General features: G+C 43.7%; 1 protein-coding gene across 1 annotated transcript in view; it reads right to left on the bottom strand.

Annotated features, from left to right (window-relative positions):
- The window catches only part of LOC115208038 (lysyl oxidase homolog 2A), a 44,560-nt gene extending 27,688 nt beyond the window's left edge, over nucleotides 1-16,872 (bottom strand). The window contains exons 1-3 of the mRNA XM_029775756.1: nucleotides 16,733-16,872; nucleotides 11,814-12,153; nucleotides 10,287-10,462 (exon numbers count right to left, since the gene is read on the bottom strand). Coding sequence (XP_029631616.1) covers nucleotides 10,287-10,462; nucleotides 11,814-12,108 — 471 coding nt within the window. The 5' untranslated portion in view covers nucleotides 12,109-12,153; nucleotides 16,733-16,872. The remainder of the gene's footprint in view (nucleotides 1-10,286; nucleotides 10,463-11,813; nucleotides 12,154-16,732) is intronic.
- Between the last annotated feature and the right edge of the window lie 2,617 nt (nucleotides 16,873-19,489).

The raw sequence follows: 19,489 nt of genomic DNA, 5'->3' as shown, positions 1-19,489 counted from the left end.
ATTTGACACCCTGATGGAAGAAAATTATTTTTTAACAGCTTAAAAAGCAACACCAGCTGGCGTTCAGTTCGTTCATAGTAACACAAAGTAACACCACATCAACACCAAAACTGCTTACACCAGGATATGAACACTGACGATTTTGCTTTGTAGCATCATACGATACATGGCCCATATCGTGTATAATAAGACCCATGGAATATCCCTCCACATCGAGACGTACCTCACAGCTAACCGTCTGAGACCCAACTCCCTAGGCCACCTTGGCGATTGGTTCCACGTGTGGCAAGCCATTATCCCCTCGTGCATGTGAACTATTGCGTGAGCAGCTGTCCTTGTTGAATCATGGCGTTAGTTAGCTAATGATTAACAACGCTTCCTGCCCACCTCCTAATGTTTGGGTCTGAAGAGAGAAGCCCCCACTAGATGACTTCATTCAGTTCATTCTTTGGCTTCATCCTTTGGCTTCTTGGAGGAACCAAACAGAGGACAAACAGACCTACAGTATACAAAGCAGAGACCAAATATCACACAACGACTCCTACTAAGATATACAACACTGGCGTAAGCACAAGCCGATTCTCATTAGCGACATAGCACAGCAGAGCTGAGTCATGCACAGTATCCATCTAGTTCCATTGTCAAAACATGGCTGACACTGACCAAAAAAGGTCAACATGATGTGGCACCAAAGAAAGGCTAATGTCACTGACAGGAAATAGCTAAATGACCGGGTTCAAAGCAAAGCGTCCGGGACTAGTCTGATGGTCTGGGATGCTCTGCTTGGCTAGAACTAACACATACAAGGAGAATCTGCCTGGAGCAGAACTTAACAACTGAGAGGATTTATAAGGACTAAATGCTAGGAGACACATGAAAGTCCCAGTGTGAAGTGAGATGGACGAAATGGTCATAAGCTACTATATCATGACATTTAAGTTTTGCGTAATTAACAAAAAAATATGTCTGCGAAACAATCATCAGAAGATTACAATAATTCAGTGTCTTTCTACCGAAAGAGCATTGATTTATATGAAATGACGGAAAGACAACGTTTAGTCGCCTGCAGTACTCATGTCTTTAATATGGACAACTTATCATTTGTGGTAAAGGCTTAATTTAATTGCCAGATCTGTGTGGTCTTGTTCTTTTTTGACAGCTAACTAGTTTAAAGTACACACAGATACATGCATACATAGACATATATACACACACACACACACACACACACACATACACACAACAAACAAGCCTTTGACAAGCAGAGAACCCCCAAAACACTCATAGACCTTTCTAAATAGTGCTTTTTTGTTTTTACTTTTAACTTCAGGACAGGCTAGAGCATTACAAGATAGGAATATCTCTGATAGAATATGAATAACTGAATTAGCATGTAACACGGGTTTGTCTGGTTGGGTCTAACTAGGCTACATAAAGACATATTGACACAGTCAGGTGATGGCGTGACCTGGTCGGAAACCCTGAATAGAATACCACTTCATCCCATGAATGAATGGAAGACAGTCAGTCACAGGAGCTGCTTGTGCCTGTTTCTGACGCAAGGTCAGGCCTGGTGAAGGGTCGAAATGACACCTTTTCCCATTCCACTCCCATTCCACTCCCCTGCTAGTTGAAAGACTGGTCAGTCCAGGGAAATATTGACAGGGTGGGGACAGTTAGCTGTAATAACACCCATAGAAAGGTAAACAAACAGGGCACAAATAAACAGCGGGTGCCATATCCTTGTAAAGCAGGCATCTAGGTATTAAAAGAACAGGGTAAAGTTTGAGGATGGGGATTCATCTATTGAACTAGCTTTGCCCATTTAGATTCCACGCTAAAGCGTATGAATGATTCCTGAAGCATCTATATAGGCCTTATAAAAGGCGTATGAAGGCTTCATTAAGCCTTGAAAGTAGTAAATGTCATGACCACGTGTCCTATTTCACTGCCTCTCGTCCTCTACTCTCCATTTTCAAATAAAATCGTATTTGTCACATGCGCCGAATACAACCTTACAGTGAAATGCTTACTTACAAGCCCTTAACCAACAATGCTTTAAGAAGTTAATAAAAAAAATAAGTGTTAAGTGAAAAATAGATAAGTACATTTAAAAAAATAAAATAAAGTAACAAATAATTAAACAGCAGCAGTAAAATAACAAGCGAGGCTATATACAGAGGGTACCGGTACAGAGTGCGGGGGCACCGGTTAGTTGAGGTAATTGAGGTAATATGTACATGTAGGTAGAGTTAAAGTGATTATGCATAGATGATAAACAGAGAGTAGCAGCAGCGTAAAAGAGGGGTCTGGGTAGCCTTTTGATTAGCTGTTCAGGAGTCTTATGGTTTGGGGTTAGAAGCTGTTAAGAAGCCTTTTGGACCTCGACTTGGCGCTCCGGTACCGCTTGCCGTCCGGTAGCAGAGAAAACAGTCTATGACTAGGCTGGCTGGAGTCTTTGACAATTTTTAGGGCCTTCCTCTGGTCCTGGATGACAGGAAGCTTGGCCCCAGCTTCCTCATCCTTTCTCACGGAGTTGGCCATTTAATGAGAAAGATACACAGAGATCTGAGACGTCCTCCAGAGCCTTGTTATCTTATAAAGCCTAGTGAAAACACAGAAACTGAGGGAGAATCCACTGAAATTTTAAACCGGGCAACACTGCCAATTCTCTAGTCTAGCGAAGTATGTGGCATTTGACTATCCTGCTGCTCTCAACTGCTAACTGTTAAAAAGATAAACCACAGACTGGCCTTTCAGCTTTAGATGGCTTTAAACTCTTATTTCAATTCAAACACATTCAAGGGAAACAAACACTACTGGATGAGCTAGGCTCACATAAACGGCCATACTCATGCTATTCCCTGCTCCTGTCGGACCGCAGGAGTTTTAGATTAGTGTTGAAGTGTCCCATGTTAAAACAGAAATGCCTCCCTCCTCCCTTTAGGTATATAAATCCCACGCAGACGTTCCGTCTGGCACAGAGGTGCTTTCATTAACGTGACGGGATGGGATGGTTTTCCCCCTGTGTGTGCGCACGTGTGTGTGTGTGTGTGTGTGTGTGTGTGTGCGCGCCAGTGTGTTATATACACTGTCGTTATCTCCTCCACACCAGTCAGAGTCTGGTTCTCTGTGAGTCACCTGGTTAGCATCCCAGATGTCAGAGAGGAGGTCGTTACCGTGGTTACGCCAGAAAGAAGGACGTATTGTGGTAAAGTCATCAGGCCACAGACCAACCATAGCTCAGTGGGCTAGAATGTCTCTGGTTTCCTGTTGTAGGCAAATGTGAGAGCACTAATGGAAGATTTAACATGTGGCCCACCTGTGTCACGTCTGTTGACATTCTATGATGTCACGTTTCCATCCCACCGCAAAACCTGTTTCTCTGTGAGTTCAGGGCATTCCAAGTCAAAACTTAGTGTGATCCCTAAACTTAGCTAAGGCTGTTTTCAACTCCCAGCGAACTGCCAAAATCAATACAGATACAGTCAAACTTGAGTTAAACTAAACTCGAGCTTTAGTGTTGTGGACATGCTGATTGAAGTCACACAGACCCTCTCAATGAACAAACATTACCAACGAAATGTGTCTCTGTTGGTGCTAAGTGAACTGAACTTTCCCTACAGGAACTCGTGATCTTCCTGTCCGGGTTGGCGCCCCCCTTGGGTTCGTGACATGGGGGAGATCTTTGTGGGCTATACTCGGCCTTCTCTCAGGGTAGTAGGTTGGTGGTTGAAGATATCCCTCTAGTGGTGTGGGGGCTGTGCTTTGGCAAAGTGGGTGGGGTTATATCCTGCCTGGTTGGCCATGTCCGGGGGTATCGTCGGACAGGGCCACAGTGTCTCCCGACCCCTCCTGTCTCAGCCTCCAGTATTTATGCTGCAATATTTTGCGTGTCGGGGGGCTAGGGTCAGTCTGTATATCTGGAGTATTTCTCCTGTCTTATCCGGTGTATTGAAGTATGCTCCCTCTAATTCTCTATCTTTCTCTCTTCTCTCGGAGGACCTGAGCCCTAGGACTATGCCTCAGGACTACCTGGCCTGATGACGCCTTGCTGTCCCCAGTCCACCGCGTCATGCTGCTGCTCCAGTTTCAACTGTTCTGCCTTCGGCTATGGAACCCTGACCTGTTCACCGGACGTGCTACCTTGTCCCGGACCTGCTGTTTTTGACTCTCTCCCTCTACCGCACCTGCTGTCTCTAACTCTGAATGATCGGTTATGAAAAGCCAACTGACATTTACTCCTGAGGTGCTGACCTGTTGCACCCTCTACAACCCCTGTGATTATTATTATCTGACCCCGCTGGTCATCTATGAACGTTTGAACATCTTGGCCATGTTCTGTTATAATCTCCACCCGGCACAGCCAGAAGAGGACTGGCCACCCCTCATAGCCTGGTTCCTCTCTAGGTTTCTTCCTAGGTTCTGGCCTTTCTAGGGAGTTTTTCCTAGACACCGTGCTTCTACATCTGCATTGCTTGCTGTTTGGGGTTTTAGGCTGGGTTTCTGTACAGCACTTTGTGACATCGGCTGATGTAAAAAGGGCTTAATAAATACATTTGATTGAAATTTGATTGATTCATCTTTACAATCACAGTCCAGACCTTTTAAGGCAGGGATCAAGAACTAGATTCAGCCACAGGCCGATTTTTTCTTGCGTGGATGGTCAGGGGGCCAGAACATATTTACAAATAATTTGAAGACTGCAAATTAACTGCAAGAAGCCCAAACAGATAATGTTTGACTAAAACATAATCATTTAAAATCTTGCTTACATGTAAGGCTTGGGTGTCGTGCTGGCGAGGAATCAAATGCAGGAAGCAGCGATACAGGGTAGTGGCTTTAATGAGCTCAACGGCTAAAACACAAGCCACCCCAAACAGAGCGTACACAAAACAAAGTGCCCCAAACACAGGGGACAAAACACTGTTGGCGCAAACACACGCACTAATGCAAAATACAAAATGTCACCAAGCACAGCATACAGAGAAACAATCCCGCACAAAGAACAGGCGGGCCTACTGGCTAATATAGCCCCGCTAATCACCCCAACACAGAACAGGTGCAAACAATAACGGAAAAGGGGGAAAACAAAAAGGGAACCAGTGGCAGCTAGTAGGCCGGTGACGACGACCGCCAAGCGCCACCCGAGCAGGAGGGGGAGCCACCTTCGGTGGGAGTCGTGACATTACATTTGTATACGATCACGTTTCTCTCTACTATGCATGTGAATCCTTGATTTCTTTAATTAAAATCCATTGGAGCTGATTTCCTGGTGTTTTTACAGTCTTTTATGTCCAACAACGAAAAAAAATGAAAATGAAAAAAATATATATTTAATTGTTTTGCTCAGAAAACATGTAGGGCCAAATAAAACCACCTGCAGCCTAATTCGGCGTGCGGGCCACTAGTTGGAAAACCCTGTTTTAAGGGAACCCCTTCTGCTTGTCTGGCTGGAATGTGATATCATGGAAACTAGGTTTAACGAAATGGTTTACTGTAAGTAGGGCTGTGGCGGTCATGACATTTTGTCAGCTGGTTATTGTCATGCAAATTACTGCCGGTCTCACGGTAATGGTAGCCGGCTAGTGATGGCTATTTAACAGTCTGATGGCCTTGAGATAGAAGCTGTTTTTCACTCTCGATCCCAGCTTTGATGCACCTGTACTGATCTCGCATTCTGGATGGTAGTGGGTTGAAAATGCCGTGGCTTGTGTGGTTGATGTCCTTGATGATTTTTTTGGCCTTCCTGTGACATCGGGTGCTGTAGGTGTCCTGGAGGTTAGGCAGTGTGCCCACTGTGATGTGTTGGGCAGACCGCACCACACTCTGGAGAGCCCTGCATTTGTGGGCACTGCCGTTGCCGTACCAGGTGGTGATACAGCCCGACAGGATGCTCTCAATTGTGCATCTGTAAAAGTTTGAGAGGTCTTAGGGGCCAAGCAATTTTTTCAGCCTTCTGAGGTTGAAGAGACGCTGTTGCGCCTTCTTCACCACACTGTCTGTGTGGGTGGACCATTTCAGATTGTCAGTGATGTGTACGCTGAGGAACTTGAAGCTTTTCACCTACTCCACTGCGATCCCGTTGATGTGGATAGGGGCGTGCTCTCTCTGCTGTTTCCTGAAGTCCACGATCAGCTCCTTCAATTTGTTGACGTTGAGAGAGAGGTTATTTTCCTGGCACCACTCCACCAGGGCCCTCGCCTCCTCCCTGTAGGCTGTCTCATCGTTGTTGGTAATCAAGCCCACTACTGTTGTGTCGTCTGCAAACTTGAGGATTGAGTTGGAGGCATGCGTGGCCACGCAGTCATGGGTGAACAGGGAGTACAGGAGGGGGCTGAGCACTCACCCTTGTGGGGCCCCTGTGTTGAGGATCAGTGAAGTGGAGATGTTGTTTCCTACCTTCACCACCTGGGGCGGTCCGTCAGGAAGTCCAATACCCAGTTGCACAGGGCGGGGTTAAGACCCAGGGCCTCGAGCTTAATAATGAGCTTGGAGGGTACTATGGTGTTGAAGGCTGAGCTATAGTCAATGAACAGCATTCTTACATAGGTATTCCTCTTGTCCAGACGGGATAGGGCAGTGTGCAGTGCGATTGCATGGTCTGTGGATCTATTGGGGCGGTATGCAAATTGAATTAGGTCCAGGGTGTCAGTTAAGGTAGAGGTGATATGATCCTTAACTAGCCTCTCAAAGCACTTCTTGATGACAGAAGTGAGTGCTACGGGCGATAGTCATTTAGTTCAGTTATCTTTGCTTTCTTGGGTACAGGAACAATGGTAGACATCTTGAAGCATGTTGGGACAGCAGACTGAGATAGGAAGAGATTGAATATGTCCGTAAACATATTCGATGCTCTGAGGAATATGTTTACGCTTCAATGCTCTGAGGATGATCTCATCCTCAGAGCTCTGCGCATGCTTTGAGGATGAGGCTAGGGATGCCGTCTGGGCCTGCAGCCTTGCGAGGGTTAACACGTTTAAATGTCTTACTCACTTCGGCCACGGAGAATGAGAGTCCACAGTCCTTGGTAGCAGGCCGCGTCGGTGGCACTGTGTTATCCTCAAAACGGGCGAAGAAGGTGTTTAGCTTGTCCGGGAGCAAGACGTCGGTGTCCGCAACGTGGCTGGTTTTCACTTTGTAATCTGTGATTGTCTGTAGACCCTGCAACATACGTCTCGGGTCCGAGCCGTACAATTGCAACTCCACTTTGTCTCTGTACTGACGTTTTGCCTGTTTGATTGCCTTATGGAGGGAATAACTACACTGTTTCTATTCAAACATATTCCCAGTCACCTTGCCATGGTTAAATGCAGTGGTTCGCGCTTTCAGTTTTGAGGGAATACTGCCGTTTATCCACGGTTTCTGATTTGGGTAGGTTGTAATAATCACAGTGGGAACAACATCCCCTAAACACTTCCTGATGAACTCAGTCACTGTGTCCGTGTATATATCAATGTTATTATCCGAGGCTACCCAGAACATATCCCAGTCCACGTGATCAAAACAATCTAGAAGCATGGATTCTGATTGGTCAGACCAGCGTTGAATAGACCTTAGCACAGGTACTTCCTGTTTGAGTTTCTGCCTATAGGAAGGGATGAGCAAAAGGAGTCATTATCTGGGTTGCCGAAGGGAGGGCGGGGGAGGGCCTTGTAGGAATCCTGGAAGTTGGAGTAGCAATGGTTGAGTGTTTTAGATGCGCGAGCACTACATGTTAACAAAATTTCGGTCGCGTTTTCCTGAAATTTGCTTTGTTAAAATCCCCAGCTACAATAAATGCGGCTTCAGGATACGTGGTTTCCAGTTTGCACAAAGTCCAGTGTAGTTCCTTCAGGGGCGTCATTGTATCGGCTTGAGGGGGAATATACACGGCTATGACTATAACCAAAAATAATTATCTTGGCAGGTAATACGGTCGCATTTAATTGTGAGGTATTCTAGGTCAGGTGAACAAAAGGACTTGAGTTTCTGTACGTTATCACAATCACACCATGAGTAGTTAATCATGAAACATACAGCCCCGTCTTTCTTCTTCCCGGAGAGTTCTTTATTCCTGTCTGCGTGATGTACTGAGAACCCAGCTGGCTGTATGGATAGGGACAGTATATCCAGAGAGAGCCATGATTCTGTGAAACAGAGTGTTACAGTTCCTGATGTCTCTCTGGAAGGAGATCCTCGCCCTGAGCTTGTCTACTTTATTGGCCAGAGACTGAACATTAGCAAGTAATATACTCAGAAGCGGTGGATGGTGTGTGCTCCTCCTGAGTCGGACTAGAAGTCCACTCTGAATACCTCTTCTCTGCCAACGGCGTCTTGGAGCAGCTTCTGGGATAAGTTAAATTGCCCTGGGGGGTACAAACAAAGGATCCAATTCGGGAAAGTTGTATTCCTGGTCGTAATGCTGGTGATTTACCACCACTCTGCTATCCAAAAGTTAGTTCCGGCTGTATGTAATAACACAAAAAATGTTCTGGGCTAATAATGTAAAAAATAACACACAAAAAAATGAAATACTGCAAAGTTGCTAAGGAGCTAGAAACAGCTAGAAGCAGAGCTGCCATGTCTGTTGGCGCCATCTTCATTTAGCAGACAAGGTATGCTTATAAGTCCCGTGCCATTATGTTATATTATTTTATAGTAAGAAGAATATAATTGCAACTAGCTGAATAAAATAGAAAGGATATTTTTCCCCTTCCGGAACGAGTGCGCATATGAAGTGGCTATGTTGAGCGTAAAAGTGATCATTTGAAACAGATCCTTTATGCTAGATTAAGAGTTATTTTGAAACTTCAGTTGTGAATGATACAAACCTTAGAATGTCTTAGAAATCAAAACATATATGGGCTGCATGGTGCGACTATAAGCTATTGATGATTTGGGAAAGTAGCAAAAAAGCTTGTGCTCTGTTCCCTGCCTCAGGTTGCACACGCTGTTCTCTCATCAAGCGATCATATTTCACCCATCAGATAATACTTAATTTAATCTCATCTTTACTAAAATGTCAAGTGAGTTTCGATTTAGAATGGCCTATTATCAAATGGGCGGGAACAGGGGCAGGGGGGAAAAAACATGTTATCCGTATGCACTTGAATAGTGAATGGAGGCCGCTTTCCCATGGTTCATTTTTCAATCATGCTGGGAAGGCTACTCCGGTTTATAGCGGAGTATGTGCTTAATATAAGCAGTTGAGAAATAAATAAAGTAGCAGCTGGGATCCTTCTCTTTCTAGTGGCAATCATCAAAACTCTTCTTTCACACGGGATTGCATATAGAAATGTCTGGGTTTATAAGAGCACTTATTTCAGTCTACGCATCAACCACTGTTTGAGGAGCATGCAGCCTCTTTCTGTGCGACAGGTGATACTCCGCCCAAACTCTGTATGCCATTGGCTCTCCAACCCTGTTCCTGCAACTACCCAGTGCTTCATTTGTGAAGCGAAGTGAAATCTGTTTTGGAACATCGATAGTAACATGTTTTCACAACTAAACATATTTCATGAAACAGTTGGCCCTCAATTTTCTTCTGCTGTGCGTAATATGAGGTAGGCTATTAGACATTATTTGAATTCAGTTTTTGGGGCAGGGCTAATATGCTGTATAGGTGTTTTGAATGAATCATCACTTTAGAAAGCGCTGTCCATTTCGTTGGTTTGGCTTTGAAACAACATCCACAACGACCATGTTTTCCACTCAGTTCCAACCCGTTTTTTTTTTTTACTTCTTTCTTCAAATTGATCATCACAGTGAGGTGATTTTTAAAGAATCATACTGTTTTGATGATGTGTTTGATGTGATTTTCAATTGCATTTATGTCAGAGTGGTTAGAGGGACCATAGAGCCCTGGGTACCAGGCCATTGGCGACCAGATGGTCGTTAGCAAGTTAGGTACTACCAGCGCATGTCCAGAGCGCATAAAAGGAGATTACCGTGACTCAAAGGTCACATGGAATTCGACTGCGGTCATGACTCATGACTGCCTGTGTGGCCGGCAATACGGTCACCGCAACCGTATTGTAACTGTAAGACATTTCCACACTAGATCTCTGATATCAAGGAATTATTACTCTGTTTATTATTCAAACTTCAAAACACATATTCTCATTTGTCCTGCATTGCTGTGAAATTGCTACACGAGCACCTTATCAGCATCCAATCAAAGCAAAGATGCAATCATGTCGATGGCGTGTGTGCGCGGCCACGCATACATACTTGTGTGCATTTCCATGTGTGTGTGTGCATTTTTCTATGTGCTCACGCGTGTGTCTGTATGTTTTAAGGCTTACTTCCACATTGTCGGTGAGGGTACTGATGAATTTGAAGCCGGGGATTCGTCTCTGGCTACACACCACTCCCACGTCCTCAGAGTGTTTGCAGTCGGAAACTCCGAAGCCATTGGACTCACACTGGGCTAGGGTTCTCTCTAGTCCCGAACAGTGGACGTTGTCCAACCAGATCCGGCCTACGAACAATGGGGGACAGAGACATATTCTCTGATGACCACACATGAAGGTAAGGGGACCCTCTCCATTCTCAACACCCTATATCCATTCTAGGCTTCAACAGACAACATCTTTGGGTAACAATTTGGGCCTGTCTAGTTATCAACTTTCAATGTACAGTATATTCTCCATTGAACATTATTTTAAGTCCAGGACTAGGCTTAATGAGTTCATGACAACTCACCTATTGCTTAGGTTAGATTGACTACTTCATGCAAGAAATAAGTGTTACAGAATTCCAGTTGCCGTCACTTGTAAAAAAACAAACATTTATGGCTCTTTAGACTAATCTAAATGGTCTACTGTTCTCTTCAGATTCTGATAGGGCTTATTAACTTAGCCTTTTGAGATTTTAAATGTTGCAGAATTGCTCCTGGAATGTTGGGCCTATGCTGGTGGATATCCACACCTTATTCCTATGTTACCTGTGAAAAAAAAGTCTAGCTTTCCCAGCGAACAACTCTTCAGTCTACATATTTCAAGATCAAGAAATAATCTGGGCACATGCAGTGAACTAGGCACCACTGACATTATATGACTTCTATCTCAGCAGCTCAGAACAGAATGTGATTTGTCCTATGGAAATCCCGGGACTAATGCAGCACGTTTCCCCTGTCTTGGACCCTAATCCCTCAAAAAGCTATGTTTAACCCATTGCAGTCTATCTGATACACACCAATCAAACCCTACGTGAGGAAAACGATTGGCAACTGGAAACACACTAAGCCAGACGCACAGACATAATCTGATCATCCCCCTTGTCTTGAAGATCTCTAGTACAGTCATATGTCTAATTACTTTCCCAACTCCATAATTCTGACTGAAGGTTGTAAATGAAACAGTATGTATGGAGTTGAATGAAGCTCCGGCTGCTCTCTATAAAAGCTAGATGGTTGATGTTATTAACACAACCACCCCTTGTTAATGACTCGTGTTCCCATTGAGACTTCGTCTCCTTGCTATGCTAATCATAGTTCCTGCAAAGAGTGACATACTGTATCTCACCTATGTGTCTTCCGGTTGTACTAGAACAGGTTAAAGGCGTTGGGCCAGTAACCGAAAGGTCGCTGGTTTGAATCACCAAGCCGATTAGGTGAAAAATATATCGATGTGCCCTTGAGCAAGGCACTTAACCCTAATTGCTCCTGTAAGTCGCTCTGGATAAGAGCGACTCCCCTTTCTGGGATACATGTATTTGTTTCAAAATATATAATTTCTCTGAACTATCCCTTTAAGTAAAGTCTTAATGGTCAGAGTGGATTTCAGATTCCAACATGTTACTGAAACATCTCTTCTCCCTGTGTTCCTTACCTTCTCCCTTGCCATACTTGGAAGAAGGAGACCAGGATACAGCCTCCACGTAGCCCAACTCCCTGCACACGACGTTGGCTGCATGGATGGAGAAGTCATCGTCGCACACCGTGCCCCACTCTCCATTATAGTTGACTTCAACCCGGCCCTCGTAGTGCTTGTGTTTGTCCCCTGCCAGACGCAGCTGGATGATGGGGGTGCCAGGGGGTAGTTTGGTATCCAACTGGGCCTGGCAAAGTGCCCACACACAGAGAAGTGTGGCCAGGCGGCACAGGAGAGAGCAAGGAGACAGCATTGCTAGGAATGGGCAGGGAACTCACCACACTGTACTGTAGGCCACCTGGAGGAGGGAGACACAGACCAGAGTGACCAATGAATGACTGCCATAAGCAATGTGATGTAATATGTCGTGGGTATTTAACTTCATTTAGGAAACTTTTGTGGGCCACATCAAATCGACTCGTGGGCCAGATTTGGACCACAGGCCGCCAGTTGAAGACCATTGTAATATGCTATGGGTTGCAGAAATATATATATATATATATTTTACAGCTTTTAACAATTGAGGGATTTCTGAAATGATTGAACATCTACTCTATACCAACAGAAAACAGACACGTATTCAATGGACCGCTACAGTTTGGGTGGTGAGTGGTTTGAGTCAAGCACTCAGCATGCGTTTTGCATTTTATCGGACAGAAATAAGTCTTCTTGTGTTTTGAGCATCATACTGAGCATCATACATCAAATCATTAGAGACGGACTATTTGGCAGACATTCAACCTCACAGCCTTCTCCAGCAATCTAGAATTAACCACAATTCCAGGCCAGGGTAGACTGAGCAATGTTGGAGGATTGGGGATGGTGGGAGCAAAACAAATCTCTCGCGGTGAGCAATGTTCACAGCAGAGGAGAGATTTTTAGTTTCATGGATAGATACAGTAGATGGGTGGATCGATTGATAGATAGATCGGTGGGTGGATGGATGGGAAGATTTCCCCATTCAGTTCAAAGTCCACAATACACCATAATACATTTTAGAGAAAACAAATCGACTGCTGCTTCTATGTCATGGCAATGTAACTGCTTTGCTTCACCATTTACTGACAGAGGTTTGTGTAGGGTTGTCAGCAGTGCAGGCTTTTCTCCTGTTGCTGGGCTGAAGGGAACGGTATGCCCCAGACAGGACTCAACTTTGGGGGCCTAATGCGTTTCACATGTGGTTGTGTTTTGCATGCTCCTATGTTTTAATCTCTGCCTGGGCCGGAGATCCTACTACCCCTCAGGGCTGTGGAACCACATAACGGGAATGTTTGCTTTACCTCTCTTTTCAGCCAGGCCATGGGGGGGGGGGGCAGCCCTGCACGTAAGCCCCATCCTAGGGGCAACTAACCCTGTCGACGTCATGGTAAAGACAAACAAACTGCTGAGGTAGCAAACTTGGGGGAGCAATGGTCAAAATGATCAGCCTTAATTAATCAAATACTCATAAATATCTTTGTTTTCCATTAATATTATATATAACCCGGACCACGGCCGGCCCGCTCATTAGGCAGGATTAGGTGGCTGTCTATGACGGCAGATGGACGAGGCGGAATTTTCTGAGCTAAACTGACCAATACGCACCTCAAACAACGACACATAAAACATCACATAATTATGCCCAAAAACAATGACAATTTCTCTCAACCAGTGTGATATGGGCTTTTTAGGTGAGCTCTAATGCCGCCCTGTGATAAACAGTGGCCACTTTGTCAAAGGCAGGGGCACAAGATATTTAGCTTGCCCATTCCCAGCGCGCCGCTGCGGCGCTCCACCAACGTTCCATCCCAAAAAATATTCTAACATAAATCACGTAGCAGATATAGGATATGGTAGAATGAGTATGTGGCCTTTTCTGTAGTCTACAGGCTGGAGGTAAAATGTACGACAATGTAATGAGATGGACACTTTTTACATCATGCAGGTGTCTCTGATCAAATAGCCTAACCTAAATGGCACCCAATCAAATAGAAAATGCACTGTAACATTAACAAACAACATATCCTAAAAGCAGGACAGGTAAAAGTAAAATGGACAATATGGAATTACAATCACAACTGTTGTCCAGGAGTTTCACCCCATTGTCATGATCAGTGGTTTCAAGTTTGTATAGGTCAATTTTTGACTAGCTGATCATAGCGAAAAATAAAATACTTCTGCATTTCCCACTGTGTAAACACATTGTAAATAGGCTCACAATAACTCCTGATAAAGTTGGGTAGCTGATATTGCGAGCTTAAATAGCTAAATTGATTAGTCACAGGAATCAGGACTAATAAAGCCAATGAAAAAGCCAGTTTTACAAATGGTGGGTCTACCACATGGATGGGCATTTATAAAATACAAAAGTATGTGGACACCCCTTCAAATTTGTGGATTCGGCCATACCCGTTGCTGACAGGTGTATACAATCGAGCACACCGCCATGCAATCTCCATAGACAAACATTGGCAGTAGAATGTCCTTACTGAAGAGCTCAGTGACTTTCAATGAGGCACCGTCATAGGATGTGACATCAGTTCGTCAAATCTCTGCCCTGCTAGAGCTGCCCCGGTCAACTGTAAGTGCTGTTATTATGAAGTGGACACGTCTAGGAGCAACAACAGCTCAACCGTTGAATTGGTAGGCCACACAAGCTCACCGAACAGGACCGCTGAGTGCTGAAACACGTAATGCATAAAAATCGTCTGTCCTCTTCAACCAATTGTTGCCCGCACCTGCCCGCCCGACTAGCATCACTACTCTGGACGGTTCTGACTTAGAATATGTGGACATCTACAAATACCTAGGTGTCTGGTTAGACTGTAAACTCTCCTTCCAGACTCACATTAAGCATCTCCAATCCGAAATTACATCTAGAATTGGCTTCCTATTTCACATCGAAGCCTCCTTCACTCATGCTGCCAAACATACCCTCGTAAAACTGACTATCCTACCGATCCTCGACTTCGGCGATGTCATTTACAAAATAGTCTCCAACACTCTATTCAGCAAATTGGATGCAGTCTATCACGGGGCCATCCGTTTTGTCACCAAAGCCCCATATACTACCCACCACTGCGAGCTGTATGCTCTCGTTGGCTGGCCCTCACTACAAATTCGTCGCCAAACCCACTGGCTCCAGGTCATCTATAAGTCTTTGCTAGGTAAAGCCCCACCTTATCTCAGCTCACTGGTCACCATAGCAACACCCACCCGTAGTACGCACTCCAACAGGAAAATTTCACTGGTCATCCCCAAAGCCAACACTTCCTTTGGCCGCCTTCCTTACAGTTCTCGTCTGCCAATGACTGGAAATAATTGCAAAAATCACTGAAGCTGGAGTCTGATATCTCCCTCTCTAACTTTAAGTATCAGCTGTCAGAGCAGCTTACCAATCACTGTACCTGTACACAGCCAATCTGTAAATAGCACACCCAACTACCTCATCCCCATATTGTTATTTATCCTCTTGCTCTTTGCACCCCAGTATCTCTACTTGCACATCATCTGCACATCTATCACTTCAGTGTTTATGCTAAATTGTAATTATTTCACCTCTATTTATTGTCATACCTCCCTACTATTCTACATTTGCACACACTGTACATAGATTTGTCTATTGTGTTATTGACGGTACGCTTGTTTATGCGTAACTCTGTGTTGTTGTTTTTGTCACACTGCTTTGTTTTATCTTGGCCAGGTCGCAGTTGTAAATGAGAACTTGTTCTCAACTGGCCTACCTGGTTAAATAAAGGTGAAATAAAAAATAAAATACATTTTTGTCTCATCTGACCATAGCACTCGGTTCAACCCAAGTGCTAATGTCGTTTAGCAAACTCCAGGCGTTTACATTTGTTGGTCGCTTTCAATAAAATGTAAAAAATCTGTCAACCCTTCTAAAGAGCCTATTGGCATGGAGGTGGCGTCTAATTGTAGATTCAGAGACTTGGTGACCCCAAGTTGATACCCAGTTCTGTATTTCTCCAACTGTGGCCCTTGGATTTTCCTTTGCCTCCTGAACCATCTTCCTCACTGTGTGTGGGGACAAGATACACATCCGTCCTTTTCCAACAAGTCTACCACTGTTCCAGTGATTTTAAACTGAGATTTTAAAAAAATTAAGTAGAATTTTGACAACTATCTTTTTTGTATTTCTTTGTGTTACTTGTTAAACAAAATCACTTCCTTTGAGCAATTGTATTAGTGTAAAATAATATAATTTCCCAACATTTTTTTCCAAACAATATAGCTTAGTATTTGTATTATTTACAAATACTAAGTATTTGTATTATTATTTTATACAGTCTTTATCAAGGGGGACAATCATTTTGGAGTGGACTGTAAATACCTCACGCAGTAAAGAACACCTATCAAAGCCCCAGCATCCGTTTTCCAGCATAAGGCAGACAAAGACAAGTCTTCGTCATCTTCCTCATTAGCAGATAATGATACTTTTCTCCCAAAATAAAAACAAATTAGACAGGCCCAACCACTAGACTAAAAGTAGACCAGCCCTTCTGGCATTTGCCTGAAATGCCAGATGGCCAGTCCCCCCCTGCTCAACTACACAAAGCAAGTTATGGCAAGGGTAGAGAGTTTCCTAAAGTTGACTTGGATAGCTATTAGCGTACTAGGGGGTAACTAGCCCCACTTAAGAACAATGTCTAATTGCTGACACAAAAAAGCAACAAAACAAAAAAATGCTTAGGCGAATAAACTATAGAGGGAAATAAATGGCTACAGTTTACACTTTATTTAGTTATTTCATGAACTGTTGTTTTTAGAAAAAAAAGTGTTTTTTAAAAGTACCGGGTAACTTCAATATTTTCCCGTTATTTCATGAAAATGCTCTGCATCTGGAACAGCTATAATGTGCATAGAAAAGACCCACTTACTTGAAGAAATGCCGAAGATGACCTCGCGCCAAAAAGGGCAGCGTTTCAATCGAATTGGGCTTCTCAATGTCTAGGCTGCAGCAGTGATGTCGTCAAGCCTTCACTCCGGTCGTTCCTCGAAACGTTCTCCTCCCTTAATATCTATGGAAGCGGAGTCCTGCAGCCATGACGTCTTCGCATCCTTCCCGCCCCCTTGTCCACAGGAGGGTTATGAAACAACTGAACTTGGCTTGTTGTGGCACTATTATGAAGTTCTGCCAGTTGCTAGGGGAAGAAAACAACATTTCCACCAAAACAAATAGGTGATATTTCCATAAAGGCTTGCTAAATTGATCCCCATAAAATAGACTTTACATTGCACCAGACAATATAAAAGACTAGTAGGCATAGGCCTGCCCTACATCACAGGCTACATAAGCTACAAACACATTCTCTCACCTCAATGAGACTAATATTAGAATACTTTCCAGCAGCTTAAAAACAAAGACAATTCCAGAAGTGTAAACAATATCCTCTGAACAATAAGCTTCTGAAGTGACAAACCCTGGATGTACATTTTAGTAGACACTCCTATCCAGAGCAACTTACAGTAGTGAATGTATACATTTCAGACATTTCATATATTTTTCCCGTACTGGTCCCCCGTGGGAATCAAACCCACAACCCTGGCGTTGCAAACACCATGCTCTACCAACTGAGCCACACGGGACCCCATGTATATCTGGGAAATGTGATGGAAGTTTTTAACATAAAGACCGATGCTTGAGCTAGATTGGCTGCCTAGCACCTCACTCTGTTGAGTTTCTCAGGTGTCTGACTCTGACTTTAAAATACATCATTTCATCCTGATCTGTCAATGATCCTGTGTACGTGCGTGCGTGCGTGTGTGCGTGTGCGTGTGTGTGTCAATAGCAGGTGATATCATGTATTCCACTCGAGTGCTTTCACCATTTTACCATGCCAGATCTGTGATTTCCTCACGGAAGGAAAATATTCAAATGCTATTCAAACAGGACCATAGAGTGAGCCTACTCTATCCTGAAGTTGATATTGCCGTGCTGTTCCCCCATCAAGTGGCCAACAGAGAGTAGGCCCCTGCAGGAGTGTGATCATACCCAATACAGACCTTGGCTGTGAATTCCTTTTAATAAAAAATAGATAAAATACTATGAAAAATATTTTCTCAAGCAATCTAAGTGGAGTCAGCCTGCATATTGGGTTGGTGTTTAAAGGGTAAAATATTTTGGATATTAATTATCATTAAAAAAAAAAAATATATATATATATATATATATTATACACCCAGAACTTTACCTGTCATCATTTATTGCTGGTATTATGGAATCCAAAGTTCAGTTGTAGAAGGCCAGCGAAGGACTCCTAAAAGGCCAAAGAGCTACATTGTACTTCAGAGGTGCACAAACAACTTTTCTCAAGCAGCCTTCAAGAACAGAAATAAAGATATTTCAGTGATTTGATGTCCTGATGTTCTAGTTGTGATTCCAAACCACAAGGCAAGGACCCAACTAATGATGAAAACATGAAATGTATTGTCTGATTCTAGTAGCGTAGCACAAGAAGGAAAGCTTTCTGCACAATGGAAACAAGGACTTGATCTAGTGCAACATTGTCACAGTCTCTACCTAGATAGAGCACAGCCTACATACAGAAAATTGATAGGGATTATTATTCTAGTAAAGTAAATACAAGAAAAGGCTAAATTAGTAAACAGTGGTGTGGTACTTAGGCCAATGTGTCAGTTTGTTTCACTGGACTGTGTGCTTGGGTTTATTGATACAGCATTGACAAAGCACTCTACTTGCAACAGTTTGTATCACTGAGCTTGAATCAGAGAAACAAAGAATTCACTACATGAATGGCAACCAGAACTCCCAATAGAAATGTTATATAAAAGGTCATCCTTATTCCCAAATGATCCCTATCAAGACTGTTTCATAAGCACGTTTTTATTGGTAATTGTATTGTGCTTCATTGTACTTTGCTTCAACTGCTGTGTTTTATGACTATTATATCGCTGTCTGTATTATTGATTCACTTTAACATACGCTGCATGTCTTTGTTTAGGCTCAAAGAGGCTCACTAGGGAGAGAGGGAAGGGGGACAGAAAGGGGAAACCTAGTCAGTTGGACAACTGAATGTATTCAACTGAAATGTGTCTTCCGCATTTAACCCAACCCCTCTGAATCAGAGAGGTGCTGCAATAATCAACATCCATGTTTTCGGCGCCCGGGGAACAATGGGTTAACTGCCTTGCTCAGGGGCAGAACGACCGATTTTTACCTTGTCAGCTCAGGGATTCGATCCAGCAACCTTTCGGTTACTGGCCCGAACACTGCCTCTGATGAGTCTCTGTGGGGTTGAGAGAGGACGGGGCACTGCCTCTAAGATGAATCTCTCAGGGGAACATGACACTAACACAAAAGCTAAAAGGTGGGAGGAAAGGGAGAGAGTGAGTGAGTGCGTGCATGCATGCATGGGTGGGTGCATGCGTGAGTACACTGTAGCATTTATGCTCCGAGTTTGTATATTACATCATCATTAGACAGAATAGACTAGAGTAAAGGTCTGACTCTGTTGAAGCCCAATCCAGCTGGAAAGACGAGACTCCCCTCTACCCAGCTGTGTTCTCATGAAGAGTAACCAGTCTATGAAACTTCCATTTAAATTCAGCAAGAAAGACTTATCTACCAAACAGAGGTACAAGAGCTATATCTTCAAATACAGCACATAATCATA

This window comes from Salmo trutta, chromosome 14 (assembly GCF_901001165.1).
Source record: "Salmo trutta chromosome 14, fSalTru1.1, whole genome shotgun sequence".
NCBI classification, from domain to species: domain Eukaryota; kingdom Metazoa; phylum Chordata; class Actinopteri; order Salmoniformes; family Salmonidae; genus Salmo; species Salmo trutta.
The sequence above is the reverse complement of the archived record's forward strand: the minus strand, read 5'-3'. Positions and strand labels throughout refer to the sequence as shown.